Genomic DNA, 19,661 nt, shown 5'->3' on the forward strand with positions numbered 1-19,661 from the left:
ATTCTTATTATTAGAGCACAGTTAACTGGGGACCAAGCTCAGCCTCTTGCTGATTCATCCACAAATTTCTCTCCTGTAAAGGTCCAGGATATAATAATAATAATGTTGGTATTTGTTAAGCGCTTACTATGTGCAGAGCACTGTTCTAAGCACTGGGGGAGATACAGGGTCATCAGGTCCCACGTGAGGCTCACAGTCTTCATCCCCGATTTCCAGATGAGGGAACTGAGGCCCAGAGAAGTAAAGTGACTTGCCCACAGTCACCCAGCTGACGAGTGGCGGAGCCGGCATTCGAACCCATGACCTCTGACTCCCAAGCCCTTGCTCTTTCCACTGAGCCACGTGGATACGCTTGTGATGCTTTCTTAGAGAACAAGGGGAAGTCCTCAAGACCATCCATCTCCCCCAAGGAAAGCCTCGCTTGAAGCAGTGTGATCTAGTGGCAAGAGCCCGGGCCTGGAAATCAGAGGACTGGGGTTCTAATCCCAGCTCCTCCACTGGTCTGCTGTGTGACCTAGGGCAACTTCTTTGCGCCTCTGTTTCTTCATCTGTAAAATGGGGATTCAAAACCTGTTCTCCATCTCCCCTAGACTGTAAGTCCCATGCGGGACATCTTCTATCTACCTCAGCACTTAATACAGTGCTTGGTACGTAGTATGCACTTAACAAAGACTATTATAATTTTTTAAAAAAATAAACCAACCCACCCAGGAAGTGGGGCTGTTTTCTCATCTCTGTAGCTCTTCAGAGAAGCAGCCTTCCCAGCCTTCCTCCGTTCCCGGGTCCGGGGCTTGATAATATCCTCTGCATCTTGTTGTCTAACCTGCATCCCTTCTACTGCAATTAGGTCCATCTCATCTTGTCCCACCCTCGGTCTGCTTCCTCTGCATACTAGCCATTCTCAGCTTTGGCAATAACAAATTCACATGCCTACCCGATTTGGCTATCTCCGGTCCCCCCAGAAAACAGAGGGATCTGGAAGTTGCTGCCGAAACGTTACCTGTCTCTCCGAAAGCCTCAAGTTGGCAGCCAGCTCTGATTTCCTCCGGATAGTGATGTATCTGTTGTAATGAAATTCCTTCTCCAGCTCCAGCCTCTGCCGATCCGTGTATACCACCCGATACTTTTCTCGTGTCCTCGTTTTCCCTGTTGGGAAAGACACATGTCTCATTGGAACCACATTTTTATACTTTCGCCACAGGAAACTGCTGCCCCAGAATACAAGAGCCCAGGCCTGGGAGTCAGAGGAACGGCTATGTGACTGGGGGCAAGTCACTTAATTTCTCTGGGCCTCAATTCCCTCGTCTGCAAAATGAGGATTCAAAACCTGTTCTCCCTCCTACAGGCTGTGAGCCCCATGTGGGACACTGCAACCTTGGTGTCATCCTCGACTCCGCTCTCTCATTCACCCCACATATCCAATCCAATACCAAAACCTGCCAGTCTCACCTTCACAACATGGCCAAGATCTGCCCTTTCCTCTCCATCCAAACCACTACCTTGTTAGTACAATCACTCATCGTATCCCGACTGGATGACTGCATCAGCATCCTTTCTGATCTCCCAACCTCCTGTCTCTCCCCACTTCAGTCTATACTTTAGTCTGCTGCCTGGATTATCTCTCTACTGAAACACTCTAGGCCTGTCACCCCCCTCCTCAAAAATCTCCAGTGGCTGCCTGTCAACCTTCGTATCAAGCAAAATCTCCTCAAAATCTTCAACGCTCTCCATCACCTTGCCCCCTCTTACCTCACTTCCCTTCTTTCCTTCTGCAGCCCAGCCCGCACACTCACTCCGTTAGTGCTAACCTCCTCACTGCGCCTCATTCTTGCTTCTCCCGCCGTCGACCCCTGGCCCACGTCCTACCTCTGGCCTGGAATGCCCTCCCTCCTCAAATCCGCCAAACTAGCCCACTTCCCCCCTTTAAAGCCCTACTGAAAGTTCACCTCCTCCAGGAGGCCTTTCCAGACTGAGCCCCCCTTTTCCTCTACTGCTCCTCCCCGTCGCCCCGAATCTCTCCCTCTCCTCTACCCCCTCCCCACGGCACTTGTGTATCTATGTACATATTTATTATTCTATTTATTTTATTAATGATGTGTATATATCTATAATTCTATTTATTTATATTGATGCTATTGATACCTGTCTATTTGTTTTGTTTTGTTGTCTGTCTCCCCCCTTCTAGACTGTGAACCCGTTGTTGGGTAGGGATTGTCTCTATCTGTTGCCCAATTGTACTTTCCAAGCATTTAGTGCAGTGCTCTGCACACTAAGTACTCAATAAATATGACTGAATGAATGACCTGATTATCTTGTACCCAAGACCTTAGTACACTGCTTGGTTGATCTCACAATTATTGTGATAATTATTATTACCTGGGTTCTAATCCCAGTTCTGTTATGCACCTCTTGGGTGACCCTGGGCAAGTCACTTCACTTTTCTGTGCCTCAGTCTCCTCATCTTTAAACTAGGGATTAAAGCCCCGTTCTCCCTTCCCCTTAATTAATATTGTGAGCTCCATACGGGACAAGAACTCTATCTGATCTGATTGTGGTGTTTCTTCCCCACTTCTTGGCACATAGCACTTAGCCAATACCACTTTATCGTATCGTCTCCCTTTCCAGACTGTAAACTCATCATGGGTAGGGAGCCTATCTGCTAATTCTGTTGCACTGTACTCTCCCAAGCACTTAGTGGTAGTACTCTGCACCTAGTAAGCTCTCAATAAATATGATTGATTGATTAACTACATTAACAAAGAGGCTAAATCGATACAATCAAATCAGTTTCTCGGGCAAAGAGCACTGAAGTGATGGAGAAGTGGTGCGGGGGAGATCCCAGAGGAGATTTGTTTTTAGGAAGACTCACAAGGAGGGGAGGGTTTAATTTAATGTTGGTATTTGTTAAGCGCTTACTATGTGCAGCGCACTGTTCTAAGCGCTGGGGTAGACACAGGGAAATCAGGTTGTCCCACGTGGGGCTCACAGTCTTCATCCCCATTTTACAGATGAGGGAACTGAGGCACAGAGAAGTTAAGTGATTTGCCCACAGTCACACAGCTGACAAGTGGCAGAGCTGGGATTCGAACTCATGACCTCTGACTCCAAAGCCCCTGCTCTTTCCACTGAGCCACGCTGCTTCTCAGGGTTGCATGGTTTGGTGATGCTAAGAGGCAGGCAGAGAGAGATATTTGCAACGGGTCCGACGTGGGAGTCAGCAGAGGGTGGAAAGGTGAGGAGGAGGGCTGGGGAAGAAGAGGGGCATAGCCCGACACAGGTAACAAACAAGCCGGCCAAGGGTCAGGAGTCTGGGACTTCTGAGATACTCTTAGCTGTTATCCCCATTTTACAGATGAGGAAGCTGAGGCACAAAGGAGTTCTGTGTCCAGTCAGTCAGTCAATTGGATTTGTTCTTTGCAACCCAGAAGTCGACCATCCATAGTGGGAACTGAGAATGAAGTGGGGCCTCGTTCAGAGCCCCTCTCAGCCAGCTTCTGGACTGCCTGCAAGGTATGTGTTTTTTTTTCAAATATATCCAGCTGGACTGAATGGAGTTCTCTTTAACTTGGCATCTGAGCATCGGAGTCTACTCGGGTCCTCCCTCCCCTCCAAATGCCTTGGAAGCTACTATCTGTTTTTCTGAGTACCTGCTGTCAAAGAATATCTGGTCTCAAAAGACCTCAAGAAGTCATCTGGGTCAGCCCCTGCCTCTGAATGGGTGAATGCCTCAGTTTTCCACACTGAGCATGGCCTGGTAGAAAGAACCCAGGTCTGGTAGCCATAGGACCTGGGTTCTAATCCCCCCTCCATCACCTTGGGCAAGTCACTTCACATCTCTGTGCCCCTGTAAAATGGAGGTTTAGTGCCTGTTCTCCCTCCTACTTAGATTCTGAGCCCTTTGTGGGACAAGGACTGTGTCCAACCCGATTGACTTGTAGCTACCCCAGTGCTTAGAACAGTGCTTAGCCAATACCACAGTTATCATTCTAAGGAGCTCTCCGGGATGGAGTCACCTCCCCTGACGGCCTGTTCCAGTTTTTATTCAAGCCAGGGCAATTAGGAGTTCTTTCCTGTGTCTAAACCAACTCTCTGTTGCTGCATCTTTTTGCTCCATTTGCTGTTGTTTGTTCATCCGTGGGCAGGGAGAAACACTTAACTGTGCCCAACCTGATTACTGTGTATCTACCCCATTGCTTAGTACAGTGTCTGATACAAGAGATCTTAGCAAATACCAATTTTAAAAATCCTCCTCTCAAAATCCCTTCGATTCCTCGAGGATGGATAAAAGAGGAGGACTGACTTTGCCTTCGATGTTTTGTGGAAGGCAGGAAAAGGAGTAAAAAACAGAACACTGCTGGACATATAGTATGTGCATAACATACCACACTTCGGTCAAACAACACTGAGCACCTACCGTGTGCAGAGTGCTGCAATAAGCAATATTCAATATATTCAATCGTACTAAGCAATGTTCAATGTAACAGAGCAGGGAGACAAAATCCCTGCCCACAGTTATGATTATTATCATTAATAAAAAGCGACAGGCTGGGTGGGCCTGGGTGAAGATACGGTTGCTGAAAGACTGATGTGAGCCATGGGCTGGAAGCGGGGACATTGGGGAGGGAGTGGTTTCCTGTGGTCTGGACTCCATCTGGAGTGCTATCTAAGTCCTCTCTGCCATGAAGCCCGGCTCTCTCTGCAGACACGGATCACATTTGCTCGTAACCCACAGGTGCTTCCCGATATCGTTTCCATGTCTGGAAGTGAGCACGGGTCGGAGCTCCTCTGGAGCATGGCATGTAGGCATCGCAGCCCGGCTCTGGCATGATCATCAGGTTGGGCGCATTCTCCGTCCCACACGGGGCTCACGGCTAAGCGGAGGACAGAACTTCCATCGAATCCCCATTTTACAGATGGACATTGAGGCACAGAGAGGTTTAGGGACTTAACCGAGGTCACCCAGCAGGCAGGGGGAAGAGTCAGGATTAGAAGCCAGGCCGGAACTCTTTCCACTATACCACCCTGCTGCTGCTTCTACTGGGTCATTTGGCTTCTGCGAACAAAATGAAGACAGAGTGATCCCTCTCCGCTCAGAAGCCCCCTCGGTATCTGGTTTCCAGTGGTGTTTGGAGACTCCTGGAACTTCTGCTCAGGCCCCCGCTCCAATCTTTAATGTCCCCAACCTCCCCGTGTCCAAAAGCCATTTAAAGGGATATCAATTTCAAATTACTGAACAAAGTGCCCGGGACAGTACACTGGAAGCCCCCGGCTGACCCAAGGAGAAGGTCCATTTGTTTTCCTTTCACTGGAAGTGTAAAGTGTTTGTTTAACATATGATCACCTGCTGGGCTTTAATGCTTTGCTTGATTTCGGCCTCTCCAACATCTTTTGATCTTGGGGGGGCTACTTTCTCTCTGGCTCCTCGCCGATGTGAATTCGGGAACAGGAGGGAGAGCTCTAAAGTGGCTCCCTAAACTGGCCATTGAGGTGTTAAGAGGAGGCAGGCCCGGGCCTTTCAAACTGCCCCAGGCTCTGCAGAAGGCCATTCGCATTCAGAAGTCATAAACAAATATGGCGTCCCCTTTTATGTCAGCAGACCCGAGCTCTTTGGTTCCCGTTGTAAATATGGCAGCCATTTCTAAGGCCTTTCCCTTCAGGAGGGAGTTTGCGGGGTGAGGTTGGGGGGAGGGAATGGGCCATCCAGGCCAGCATTCTCCTCAGAAGCTACCGAGACTTGGGAGGTCACGTTGTGGTTGGCGTATACCTGGCCTTAACAATATTGGGATAACATTTATATCGACGTCTGTCCCCCCGCCTCTATCTCCTAAGCTCGTTGTGGCCAGGGAATGCGTCTACCACCACAGAACACGCTCAATAAATACCATCGATTGCTCTTGGTTTCCTCCCTTCTCTCGGTGACCAAGCTCTTCAGCTTAACTACTGGGGGATACAGAGACAGAGGGACACAGAGACAGAGGGACGCAGACCATCTGGGAGAGAGAAAGGAGGGCGGGACAGTGAGGACCACCAGAATTTCTGCCGGACTCTAATAGTGGTAATTGTTATAAAGCACTTATGGACCCAGAACTGTAATAGATACAAAAATAAATAGTAATAATAACTGTGGGATTTAAGTGCTTACTCTGCCTACAACTATAATAAGCCCTGGGCCAAATACAAGGTAATCAGATAAGGAAAACCTCCTGTCCCACACTAGGCTCACAGTCTGAAGGGGAGGGAGAACAGGTTGTGGATACCCATTTTACAGATAAGGAAACTGTGGCACGCTGTAGCACTCGTGTAGCACTCTGCACTCGCACTCAGTAAACACCACTGACCGACTACTCTGTCTTCTCCAGCAGAGGCGACATTAAAAAGACTTGAAGAACGTCTACCACCTCTGCTATATTGTACTCTCCCCAGCGCTTAGTACAGCGGTCCGTACGCAGTAAAGAGTTCAGTAAAAATGATTGATTGTCAAAGGCACAGATCCCATAGATGCTGTCCTGTTCCTAGCAGATGAGGAAGGGGGGCGCTTGAAGGGTGGGATTGGCTGACCCTGGCTCCTCCTTTCAGGGAGGGAGACAAAACCAAACAAACTTAACAGGTAGTTCCCCGGTCTTCCAAGCCAGCCCAACTCCAAAGGCACTTCTCCAGGGGCTCAGCCTGCTCCCAGATTCTTGGTCCGCAGGACCCAGGAGCTAGGGAAAGCTCAGGACAGCTCCCCCTTCCCCCCACCCCCGTTGACAATAAAATTCCCCCCAGCCTCCTTCTGAAGACAATAAAGCAGGGAGAAGGCCTCTTTATTTGCTGTGAAAATCATCACCCTTTCCGGCAATATAACCCCCGAAGAAAGGAGGGACGAGGAAGAGACCAGGCTGCATATCAAAGCGGAAAGAAGTGTTAAAAGGGTCTGTTGCCTCAATATGACAGATAGACCTCAAACCCCCAGACAATGGAACTCAGGAAAAAATAGACCTCACAACTCGTGTACAAAGAGAAAACCATTAGCATTAGAAGTGAAGGCCAGCACTGGCCTCTGCTTGGACTCGGGGATGGGGCCACAGCCTCGGATCACCGTGGACTAGCTAACTCACGGCACTGCTTAGGCACCGGGCACTCATTTCTTGGCTGGGGAAACTGAGGCACGGGGCCACCCAGTGCCAGGAGGCTAGTGGCAGGACCAGTCCAAGAGTTTCACTTCCCAAACTGGGGCTCTAACTATTAGATCTACGTTAGACCCTTGGTCTAACGCAGTTTCCTCACCCCTGGCCCTGGGATAATGAACTCTGATCAGCAAAACCAGGACCCTTCTCCTTCTCTCCCTCCCCCTCCGGAAGACACCCTCATTAGCCCTGGGGTCATCTCCTCTCCATCCGATCTCAAGGCCTCCACGAGCTCCCCCCAACACCTATCCTCTCCCTCCCCCACCCCCCCTTGCCCCCATCTGCAATTCACTAAATAAAACCTTAACAAAGAGGAAAACCCCCCAATCCATTCTCCATTCCCCTCCTGCCCCGGCATCCGCAGGGTAACAGCACTTTGCTCCTCCCCGTCAAATAGCTTCCGGGGCCATCTGGGAGAGGGTTTGCAGCTGGGCTGCAATGATGTTCAGGAAATAGACAAAAGAAGACTCTGTGGGTAGGGCTTGTACGGAGAAGGGGCAGATTCCGGTAGATCCCTTTGGGAGGTCTGCCCCTGGGGCAGGATATAAAACCCAGGGGAGGGAGCCGAAGAGGTGGAGGTGGTTATTTATTCCCCTGCTGATTACTCCCTTTCCTCTGGCTGGGATTCAAAAGCTGCCAGGGGATGGGCAACCTTTGACCCTGAGGAAGGGCTGTGGGTCTCCTTGGTGGTGCTGGCCAGCGGAGTGAAGGAGAAAGTTCACATGTGTACAGAGCATTTTCCCAAGTGCTTGGAAGAGTACAAAATAACAGTATAACAGATACATTCCCTGTCCACAAGAAGCTTAAAGTCTAGAAGGAGAAACAGACAATAATATAATGAAATAAATCACAGATTTGGACTAAGTGCTGTGGGGCTCTGTACACATGGGTTGGTATGCTAGAATGCCTGTGAGTAGTGAAGTAAAGCTATCCCTCTTCTGTCTCCTTCCCTTTCCCGTCCGTAATAATAATAGTAATGTTGTTATTTGTTAAGCACTTACTATGTGCAGAGCACTGTTCTAAGCACTGGAGTATACAGGGTAATCAGGGGATTGTGACATGAGGCTCACAGTCTTAATCCCCGATTTACAGATGAGGTAACTGAGGCACCAAGAAGTGAAGTGACTTGCCCACAGTCAAACAGCTGACTAGTGACAGAGCTGGAATTCGAACCCATGACCTCTGACTCCCAAGCCCGTGCTCTTTCCACTGAGCCACGCTGCTTCTCTATGCAATATGTGTTTCACAAGTATTATTACTGCACTTTGGGACCAAAGTGGGAAGGGTTTTGAGTTATTTGTAGTAGAGTATTCATCCCAAGATTCCTTTAAGCATAATAATAACGATTATTATGTGGGTGGTATTTATTAAGTGTTTAGTGTTTATTAAGTCAGGCCCAGTCCCTGTCTCTCACAGGGCTTATAAATTAAGGGGGAATAACAGGGATTGAATCTCCGTTTTACAGAGGAGGATACGGAGGCACAGAGAAGTTAAATGACTTGCCCAAGATCACAAGCAAGCAAATACCAACGCTGGGAGTAAAACCCAGACCTGTTGACTTTGACTGGCACCTTCCCTTTCATAATGGTGGTATTTGTTAAGTGCTTACTATGTGCAAAGCACTGTTCTAAGCACTGGGGAGATACAAGGTGATCAGGTTGTCCCACGTGGGGCTCACAGTTTTTAATCCCCATTTTACAGATGAGGTAACTGAGGCACAGAGAAGTTAAATGACTTGCCCAAGATCACACAGCAAGCAAATAACAAAGCTGGTAATAAAACCCAGATCTGTTGACTGGCACCTTCCCTTTCTTCCATGGTTGGATACAATAAAGAGCACGGGCTTTGGAGTCAGGGCTCATGAGTTCGAATCCCAGCTCTGCCACTTGTCAGCTGTGTGACTGTGGGCAAGTCACTTCACTTCTCTGTGCCTCAGTTCCCTCATCTGTAAAATGGGGATTAAGACTGTGAGCCTCACGTGGGACAACCTGATTCCCCTGTGTTTACCCCAGCGCTTAGAACAGTGCTCTGCACATAGTAAGCGCTTAACAAATACCAACATTATTATTATTATTAATTCATTTTTAGAAAAGACTTCTGCACCTAACAAGGGTGAGGGTTTAGATATTTTCCAGTCCTGTTGTCTGCCCTGGACATCTGCTGGTAGCTCAGGAATTCCCCTCTAGACTGTAAATTTGTTGGGGGCAGAGAACATTTCTACCAACTCTGTTATCTTGCACTCTCCCAAGCGCTCACAATAAGTGCTCAATAAATACAATTGATTGATTGATTAACAGCCAGAGAAACCAAGGTCCAGAAAGGAGAAGTTGCCTATATGGGGTCCTGAAGACCCAGTGACGATAGAGGTGAACTTGGGTTTCCACTAGGCTCTGCTGCTTCTTTCTAAACTTTCAAATATCACAGTATTTTCCTCTCCATTCTCCACTGTGTGTGTGTCAAAATAAAACTAAAAAAGTTTGTTCTTTTGAGGCCTGGGGAAAATCACCCAGTGGGGATCAGAGGTATCCTTTTTAGTAAGTTGGTCGACGATGGGGTCGACACTGGCAGAGCAAATTGGAAAAACACACCCGACTCTGGGGAAAACTCTGGGGTTTGATAATTGTTCGACACACCTCGCTTTTTTGTTTTAAATGGCATTTGATTCCATTTTACTCGCTTCACTTTTCACTCTTCTAGTGGAGGTGGAAAAAGGTAAAAAAACTCCACCCTGTGAAAATGAATAATGCTCCTGAGTGATATAAGAAAATGCAGTGGTCTCCAGCATCACTGACCTACTGGAAAGAGCTCGGCCCAGGAGTCAGAGGACCTGGGCTCTAATCCTGGCTCTGCCACTTGTCTGCAGTGGGACCTTGGGCAAACCCTTTCACTTCTCTGCGCCTCAGTTTCCTCATCTGTAAAATGAGGATTAACACAGGGCATAGTGGATAGAGCACAGGCCTGGGAGTCAGAAGGTCATGGGTTCTAATCCCAGCTCTGCTACTTGTCTGCTGTGTGACCTTGGGCAAGTCACTTCACTTCTCTGGGGCTCAGTGCCCTCATCTGTAAAATAGGCTTAAGACTGTGAGACCTATGTGGGACAGGGACCGTGTCCAACCCCATTAGCTTCTATCTACCCCAGTGCTTAGAACAGTGCCAAGTACTTAACTGTAAGCGCTTAACAAATACCACAGTTATTTTTATTATTATTATTAATATTATTGTTGTTGTTACCTTAAGGGGAGGGACGGGGACTGGGCCCATCCCGATTATCTTGAATCTGCCCCAGTGTTTAGTAGAGCTCTTCGCATGTAGTAAGAGTTAAACAAATACTACAGTAGTTATTCTTCCCTACTGCATCCTTCCTGTATGTTTTCAGAACCTACCCAACTGCTTTTTGGATGGCAAAACTACCCAAACAACTATTTTAATGGTCCGGGCAAGTCATCCTAGATCCCAAGAAGAGTTTTGTATCGGGCTGTTTTCGTGGCTACCTGTGCTGCTGAAAATAGAAGCTTAATAGAGTCTGCCTTAACCCTGGATCTTTGAATCAGGCTATTTTTAATGGTATTTGTTAAGCACTTATTATGTGCCAGGCAATGTACTAAGCGCTGGGGTAGATACAAGCTAATCAGGTTGGACACAATCCACGTCACATGCGGCTCACAGTCTTAGTTCCCATTGTATAGATGAGGTAACTGAGCCACTGAGAAGTTATGGGACTTGCCTCAGGTCACACATCCGACAAGTGGCAGAGTCAGGATTAGAATCCAGCTCCACCTGACTCCCGGGCTCGTGTTCTACCCATTAGGTCACACTGTTTATTTCTCTCCCTCTGTGTCCTCCAGTTGATGCTTGACCAAGATAATGGTCCATGGTAGGGTTAAAGAGTCCTTCCCAGACTAAGATCCTCCTTTCCTCTTCTCCAACTCCCTTCTGCTTTGCCCTGACCTGCTCCCTTTGTTCTCCTCCCACAGCACTTATGTACATATCTGTAATTTATTTATTTGTCTTGATGTCTGTCTCCTCTAGACTGGAAGCTCATTGTAGGCAGGGAATGTGTCTATTGTTGCATTGTACTCTCCCAAGAGCTGAATTTACAGTGCTCTGCACTCAGTTAAGTGCTCAATAATTACAATCGAATGAATGAAAGAATACTTTTAGCAGAGTATCGATCTGGGAAGAGCAACAGGCCACAGTGCAGTCGCCCTGACTTGCTCCCTTTATTCATTCCCCCTTCCAGCCCCACGGCACTTAGTCCAAATCTGTGATTTATTTCTTTATATTATTGTCTGTTTCTCCTTCTAGACTTTAAGCTCCTTGTGGGCAGGGAATGTAGCTGTTATACTGTTATTTTGTACTCTTCCAAGCACTTGGGAAAATGCTCTGTACACAGTAAGCGCTCAATAAATACGATTGATTGCCTGACCCACAGACTGACTGACCCAATGCCATTCGTAGAGCAGCTCCAGACTTCATGCAGGCCATGACTTTGTCTCTCAAAGGTGTCAGCAGCCTCTCCGGAGAGATTTCCCCCTTCCCCTTAGCTCATCCTCGTTCAGAATCTTGGAATTTCCTCAGTCATAAGTGTGGGTTCTCCCGTTATGGAATTTAAAGGGAACAATTGTAGAAAAGTAGCAACTTAAAACAGCCAAAGTTTAAGGGCCTCATCAATTGAAAAGCTTAGGAACTGAGTGGTTGGGCACTGAAATGCCTCCAGTTTTATTCCATGTGACTTTTTCTCTCTATCATCCGGAAGTCATTCTGACCCAGGTGAAAACCTCAGTTTCAGAGAGTGGAACAGTCACGAACCCCAAATCTTTTAGATTTGATCTGCGTGGAAAGGGAGGTCGAAAGAAAGCTCAACATTTGAACAGGCTTATTTTTGAGGCAAAATTCCCTGCCCTTCCTCTTAAAAAAGCAGCGTGACCTAACGGAAAGAGCACAGGCCTGGGAGTCAGGGGGCTTGGGTGCTAATCTCAACTCCACTGCTTGCCTGCTGTGTGACCTTGGGCAAGTCACTCAGCTTCTCTGTGCCTCAATTTCCTCATCCACAAAGTAGGGACTAAGTACCTGTTCATTAATTCATTCATTCAATCATACTTATTGAACACTTACTGTGTGCAGACCACCGTACTAAGCGCTTGGGAAGTACAGCTGGGCAACAAATAGAGACAATCCCTACCCAACTACAGGCTCACAGTCTAGAAGTCTGTTCTCGCTCCCCCTTAGACTGTGCGCCCTATGTGGGACAGGGACTGTGTCCGAGATGATTAACTTGTATTTTCCCCAGCGCTAAGCACTCGTGTAAACACCATTATTATTATTTCCAAGAAGGATGCTTCAGAGTCCTGGATTTTGGGGCTCCTTTTGGACAGAACGGGGATTCTAGGAGGAAAAGCAAAAGGAAAAAAAACGTATTTTTGCCTTTAGGAATAATCTGCCGAGGAGAGGGGGCAGAGGGAAGTGGGATGAAATTGGGTATGAAACTGGTTTCCAGGGTTTGTCTTGGCCCACCAAGTGTTAATAGTAATAATACTGATCATAATGGTACCGTTAAGCACTTACTATGTGACAAAGTGTTAACGGTGGGGGATTTTCTTCTGGATTTTTGGCATTCCCTTTTAAGCGGCTTGTCTTGTGCAAAGTGAGATCAATCGTACCCCTTGGTGCTCGGCTCCACTTTGGAGAAGCAGCGTGGCTCAGTGGAAAGAACGCGGGCTTGGGAGTCAGAGGTCATGGGTTTGAATCCCGGCTCTGCCACTTGTCAGCTGGGTGACTGTGGGCGAGTCACTTCACTTCTCTGGGCCTCCGTTCCCTCATCTGTAAAATGGGGATTAACTGTGAGCCTCACGTGGGACAACCTGATTACCCTGTATCTCCCCCAGTGCTTAGAACAGTGCTCTGCACATAGTAAGGGCTTAACAAGTACCAACATTATTATTATATTTTACTCTTTTGCAGAAAGAGGGAGAAAAGGGAAGGATTGGAAGACATAAGGCTGAGGCTTCGGGAGGCGTGGCTCACCCCAAAATCAACACAGGCCATGTGAGTCCTAGAAGGCCCCGCCTTTTCAGAAAGGACCCTTGACCATCGCAAACCCAACAGAGGAATCCACCTCATCTGGCACACAACCTGATGTCCCTCCCCTTTGAGGCCCCTGTGGGACAGGGACTGCATCCAACTTGATTATCTTCTATCAATCCCAGCACTCAGTACAGTGCCTAGCACATAGTAAGTGCTTAGCAAATATAAGAAGAACGCCAATAATTAAGGGCTCACTACGCACCAAGGGTTATACTAAACGCTGGGGTAGATACAAAATAATCGGGGTCACAGTTCCAGTAACTGAATAACTTGTTATCTATCCCAGACTTTACAAGAGTGCTTGACACTTAGTAAGCGCTTAACAAATACCACTGTTATTAATATCATCATCATCATGCGGAGCTCACAGTCTTGAAAAACAGGAACTTAATTCCCATTTTTCAGATGAGGAGAGGGAGGTGCAGAGAAGTTAAGCAGCGCAACCTAGTTGAAAGAGCCCGGTTTGGGAGTCAGAAGTCGTGGGTTCGAATTCCGGCTCTGCCACTTGTCAGCTGTGTGACTGTGGGCGAGTCACTTAACTTCTCTGTGCCTCAGTTACCTCATCTGTAAAACGGGGATTAACTGTGAGCCTCACGTGGGACGACCTGATTACCCCGTATCTACCCCAGCACTTAGAACAGTGCTCTGCACATAGAAAGCGCTTAACAAATACCAACATTAACATTATTATTAATCCCGGCTCCGCCTCTTGTCCGCTGTGGGACCTTGGGCAACCCACTTAACTTCTCTGTGCCTCATCTGTGAAATGGGGATTAAGACTGTGAGCCCCTCGGGGTACAACCTGATTACCTGGAATCTACCCCTGCGCCTAGAACAGTGCTTGGCACATAGCAAGCGCTTAACAAATACTATTACCATTATTATTATTAATAAGAGGCTTGCCCATGGTCACCCAGCGGGCAAGTGGCGGAGTCGGAATTCGAACCCAGGTTCTCTGACCCTCAAACCCGCGCTCTTTTCTCTGGGCCGCAGATTTGCTTATTGGTGAGGGAACTGAAAGAAAAAGAAATCACAAGAAATAAGATTTCTGACGGCCGCAGAGGGAGAAGGCCCTCTCTCCCTCCGGGCTACGGGCCAAGGCAGGATTCATTCCTTGAGTTCCCAGGCGCCCAACTCCCAAACTCATTTGATCTCGAGGAAGAATTCTCCACTTTTGCATGTAAATGACGAAGCCCCAGCCGCGGGGTCAGATCGGGACTGGAAGCTCTCTCATCCCTTGAAATGCTGATTGAAGTTGACTTAAAGGGCTTTCTTTCTGGGCTGGCTTTACCTGCCGAAGGCCCCGGGTCAGGGCTTTAAAAGTCTACGGTAAAAACTGGTCACGGCCTCGCCATCTCCTGAAGGACGCGTGGACAATTTTTGAAGGGGGACCCTGGATATCTCCTCCCTGCTTTGGCAGGTCTAGGCGAGCAAATGGAGGAGAAACTCCCAATTCTGGGCTTAGCAAAAAGTCGCGGGGTGAAATGCAAAAGAGAGGGCGGTGGGAGGCGCGGAATGGCCTTTTTTTTTTAAGCGAAATGACCAACTTTCTAAACACGACACGCAGGCGTCTGTTTCCTCTTCATCTCCTTTCCGTCCATTCCTCTCCATCCAAACCGATGCCGCGTTAATCTAATCACTTATCCTCTGCTGCCTTGATTACTGTATCAGCCTCCTTGCTGACGTCCCAGCCTCCAGTCTCTCCCCACTCCAGCCCATACTTCATTCTGCTGCACGGATCATTTTTCTATAAAAACGTTCAGACCATGCTTCCTCTCTCCTCAAGAGAGTCCAGCCGTTGACCACATCAAACAAAAACTCCTCACCATTGGCTTTAAAGCACACCATCACCTTGCCCCCTCCTACTTCATCTCATTACTTTCCTACCAAAATCAAGCTTGCACACATCACGCCTCTAATTCCAATCTACTCACAGTAACTCGAGCTCGTTTATTTTCTTTGCCAACCTCTCGCCGACGTCCTGCCTCTGGCCTGGAACCCCCTCCTTCCTCATATCCGACAATTACTCCCCCCCCACTTCAAAGTCTTATTGAAGGCACATCTCCTCCAAGAGGCCTTCCCAGACTAAGCGTCCCTCTTCCCTCTTCTCCCACTCCCTTCTGCATAGCAACCTGACTTGCTCCCTTTATTTGTCCCCCCTCCCGCCCCACAAGACTTATGTACATATCTGTAATTTATTTATTTTTATTCATGTCTGTCTCCCCCTCTACACTGTAGGCGCTCAGTGGGAAGGGAGTGTTTATTGTTATAGTGTACTCTCCCAAGCGCTTAATGCAGTGTTCTGCACACATTAAGTGTTCAATAAATATGACTGACTGACTCCTGACCAGCTCTTCTTTGAGTTCTTCTTGGATGGTGGGACTTTTCAAAGACCAACCAGGTCCATCTGGGGCCTCCTAAAAGCACCAGAACCTCCTGTAGGCAGCCATTCCAATCGAAGCTTCTCGACTTTTCCCCTCTATCAAGGTAAACTGTAAACTCGTAGTGGGCAGGGAATATGTCCGTTTCTTGTTATACCATTCTCCCCCAAGCGTTTAGTAAAGCGTTCTGCACTGGGAGTGTTCAATAAATACAATAGGAAGTGCTCAATAAATACAATTGAATGAATGAAGGTGGGGGGGAAGAGGGGGACTGGCCAATAGTGGTCAAGACTGTGAGCCCCACGTCGGACAGAGACTGCATCCAACCCGATTTGCTTGTATTCACCCCAATGTTTAGAACAGTGCCCGGCACCCGGTAAGCGCTTAATGAATACCACAATTACTATTATAAGAATTCAGAGTCACTTTAACCTCTCCCAACCTGCAAAAATGGGTGTTCTTGCAAGGTAAAACTTTGGGAAATGCAGAGCGAATGACTTCAGGAGCGAATTATTAATAATGTTAATAACAATAATAAGAGTAAAGTATTGCTAAGCACTTACTATGTGCCAGGCACTGTTCTTAGCGCTGGAGAAGTCGGGTCAGACACAGACCATGAGCCCCATGTGGGGCAGGGACTGATTGGGAAGGAGAAGTGGTATTGAATCCCCATTTTACAGATGATCAAACAGCGACCTTATGTGACTCGTCCAAGGTCACACAGCAGATAAACGGCAGAACCCAGACTCTCCCTAGACAAACCCTAGAGTTATCCCCTCTGGACCCTTCGGACGGCAGTCGGTTAGCCCTTCTCCTGTGGCTTTCAATCTCTCCCCCTCACCCCCACACATCTGCAGCTCGATTTTGCCAAAAAGCCCATCTGGTGTGAAACCGACCCTCCGGATTGACGCACACAACTGCAAGACTCCTCCCGGCCCGGCCTCCTCCCCTACCAACGGAGCCAGGATCGGATTCATTCATTCAATCGTATTTATCGAGCGCTTACTGTGTGCAGAGCACTGTCCTGAGCGCTTGGAATGGACAGTTGGGCAACAGACGGAGACCATCCCTGCCCAACAACGGGCTCACAGCCTAAAAGGGGGGGACAGCCAGCCAGACAAAACAAGTAGCCAGGCATCAATACCAGCAAAATGGATAAATGGAATCAGAGATATAGGCCCATCGTTAATAAAATAGAGTAATAAATAATATATACAAATATACACAAGGGCTGTGGGGAGGAGAAGGGGGTAGAGCTGAGGGAGGGAGTGGGGGGGATGGGGAAGGGAGGAGGGAGAGGGAGGGCTCAGTCTGGGAAGGCCTCCTGGAGGAGGTGAGCTCTCAGTGGGGATTTGGAGACGGGAAATTCTCCTTGGGTCCACATCTTGTGAATATGAAAAAGAAACCGCGAGTCGAGAAAGTTCTAGGGGTCACTCGTGTGTCCGTGCGCGTGTGCGAGTGGTAAGTGTGCGTGAGTGACGAGCGTGTATATGAGAGTGTGAGTAGGTGAGTGTGTGTGGAGTGTGGGAGTGTGCTCTCAGCAGCCTTGATGATGATGGCATTTGTTAAGCGCTTACTATGTGCAAAGCACTGTTGTAGCGCTGGAGAGGATACAAGGGGATCAGGCTGTCCCGCCTGGGGCTCGCTGCCTTAATGCCCATTTTTCCAGATAGAGAAGCAGCGTGGCCCCGTAGAAAGAGCCCGGGCTTGAGAGTCAGAGATCGTGGCTTCTCATCCCGGCTCCGGCGCTTGTCAGCTGTGGGGCTTTGGCCAAGTCACTTCACTTCTCCGTGCCTCAGTGACCCCATCTGTAAGATGGGGATCAAGCCCGTGAGCCCCACCTGATGACCTCGTATCTCCCCCCAGCGCTTAGAACAGTGCTCGGCACACAGTAAGCGCTGAACAAATGCCATCATCATTATGATGACGATTATGAGGTCACTGCGGCCCAGAGAAGCGAAGTGGCTTGCCCGGAGTCCCCCAGCTGGCCAGCGGCGGAGGGGGGGATTTGAACCCATGACCTCTGACTCCCCCCAGCCTTCAAGACTGACTCTTGTGCCTCCCCGGGCCAGGAGGGCTTTAGCGGAGTGGACTCGGGGTGGACCTGACCCCCTTGACCGCACCGCAGCTCTGCCCCCCGCCTTGGGGCAAGTGCGTGACTTTGTGTGTGACTTTGGGCCAGTCACTTCACTTCTCTGGGCCTCATCTGGAAGATGGGGATGAAGCCTGGGAGCCCCACCTCGCATCCTCCCCAGCGCTTAGAGCGGTGCCGGGCACAGACTAAGCGCTCCTCAGACGCCCTCCTCGTCAGGACGAGCGGTGAAATGCGGGTGTGGAGGGGGAGAGCGGCGGCGGCGGCGGCCCCCGGGGTCGGCTTACCCGCGGCGGCCGACTGGACGGTCCTGCGCATCCACTCGTAGGCGACCTGCCTCTGGGCGGCGGGGGGCAGCGGGTGGGCTCCGGCGGCGGCCCCGGGCGGCGGCCCCCCGGGCCCGGGGGCGGCCGGGGCGCCGTAGTCGGGGGAGCCGTAGGGCCCCGGGGCGGGGGCGGCGGAGGGCCCGGCCCCGTAGACGCCCCAGTCCTCCCGGGGGGGCCCGTAGGGCGGCCCCCAGCCCGCGGGGGGCGGCGGCGGCGGCGGCTGCTGCTGCTGCTGCTGCTGCTGCTGCTGCTGCTGCTGTTGGCCGGGGCCGTCGAGGCCGGGGCCGGCCGGGTAGCCCATGTAGTCGGCGTACGGGGGGCCGGGCCCGAAGGACTGGCCGGCCAGGGGCCCCGGCCCGCCCCCGGCCCGCAGCGACCCCGGGTACATGGGGGGGCCCCGCTCCGCCGGGCAGCTCCCGAACATGGTGCTCAACGCCTGGCCAGATGTGGCCGGGCCATCCCGCCCCGGGGCCTGTTTGATCTCTCCTCCCCCACCCCCCTCCCCGCCGACCCCCCTCTGCCTCTCCCTCGCCCAGACCGTCTCCACGCTGGCCCCGCCACGACGGACGGGCCCGGGGGCTCTGGCCAGCCCCGGGTGCCGGTGGCCCCCAGTTTCTCCAGGTTCGGCTTGACGTCACCGCTAATTGCCTGCCGCCCCTCCCCGAGCCCCCAAATCACATTTGCATCCAAATGAAGGGGCTGTTTTCCGGCCCGCTCCACCGGGCCCTTCCAGGAGCTCGTTCCTTTCTCCTTCGGGACTCCCGAAGGCCGCCCCGGACTCAGTCTCCCCCTCCCCGTCGGGGACTCCGTCCTGGAAGGATGACCGGGACTTGTGCCTTGTCTGCTTCCAGGAGGTTGAGGAGAAGCCCCCCTGCCTCTTTGTCTTCTTCTTCCCGGGGGCCTGCAAAGTCAACTGAGAACTAATCCACCCAGAGAGGCGAGAAAGCAGCTCTGGATTCCCCAGGGGGCTCCTAAGGTCAGAGGGGGTCCAGGCTCCCGGCCTGCTCCCCGGGACCTCACCCCCAGGCCCGGTCCCCCCAGATGAGGTGAGATGAGACCCCATCTCAGGGCCCTGATGAGAAAGCCGGGTTGGCCGGCCTGTGTGGGTACCTCACTCGATTCTAAGCCCCTCGAGGGCCCGGCTTGTGCCCGCCTACCCTATCGCACTCTCCGATGCGCTTCGTATGGAGCTCGGTCGATCGACCCTTGGATTAATTATTGAATTCCCTCTCCCTTCTGGGCCTGGGTCTTTTAAGAGCTTGATTTTCACCCCACCTTCAGTGCCGCAGCACTTATGTAGACAGACTTGATTTATTTGAATGCGTGCCTCTCCCTCTAGACTCTAAGCTCCTTGTGGGCAGGGAATGTGCCTACCAACTCTAATGTGTTGCACTCTCCCGAACACTTAGTACAGTGCCCTGAACACAGTGAGCCTTCAATAACTATCACTGATTGATTTTTGAAACTTTACTGTGTGCAGTTTGTTGAGGGCAGGGATCATGTCTACCAAACTCTGTTGTACTCTCCCGAGTACTTAGTACCACGCTCTGCCCACGGTAAGTGCTCAATCTTTCTAAAGTGTCATTCTAACTACATCCCTTCACTCCCGCAA

At 50.2% G+C, this 19,661-nt stretch overlaps 1 protein-coding gene across 1 annotated transcript in view; it reads right to left on the reverse strand.

Moving 5' to 3' along the window:
• Nucleotides 1–18,473, reverse strand: part of LOC114812842 (homeobox protein CDX-4-like) — a 34,396-nt gene extending 15,923 nt beyond the window's left edge. The window contains exons 1-2 of the mRNA XM_029067217.1: nucleotides 18,011–18,473; nucleotides 1,001–1,146 (exon numbers count right to left, since the gene is read on the reverse strand). Coding sequence (XP_028923050.1) covers nucleotides 1,001–1,146; nucleotides 18,011–18,473 — 609 coding nt within the window. The remainder of the gene's footprint in view (nucleotides 1–1,000; nucleotides 1,147–18,010) is intronic.
• Between the last annotated feature and the right edge of the window lie 1,188 nt (nucleotides 18,474–19,661).

The sequence above is a fragment of the Ornithorhynchus anatinus genome, chromosome 6 (genome assembly GCF_004115215.2).
Source record: "Ornithorhynchus anatinus isolate Pmale09 chromosome 6, mOrnAna1.pri.v4, whole genome shotgun sequence".
Taxonomy (NCBI): domain Eukaryota; kingdom Metazoa; phylum Chordata; class Mammalia; order Monotremata; family Ornithorhynchidae; genus Ornithorhynchus; species Ornithorhynchus anatinus.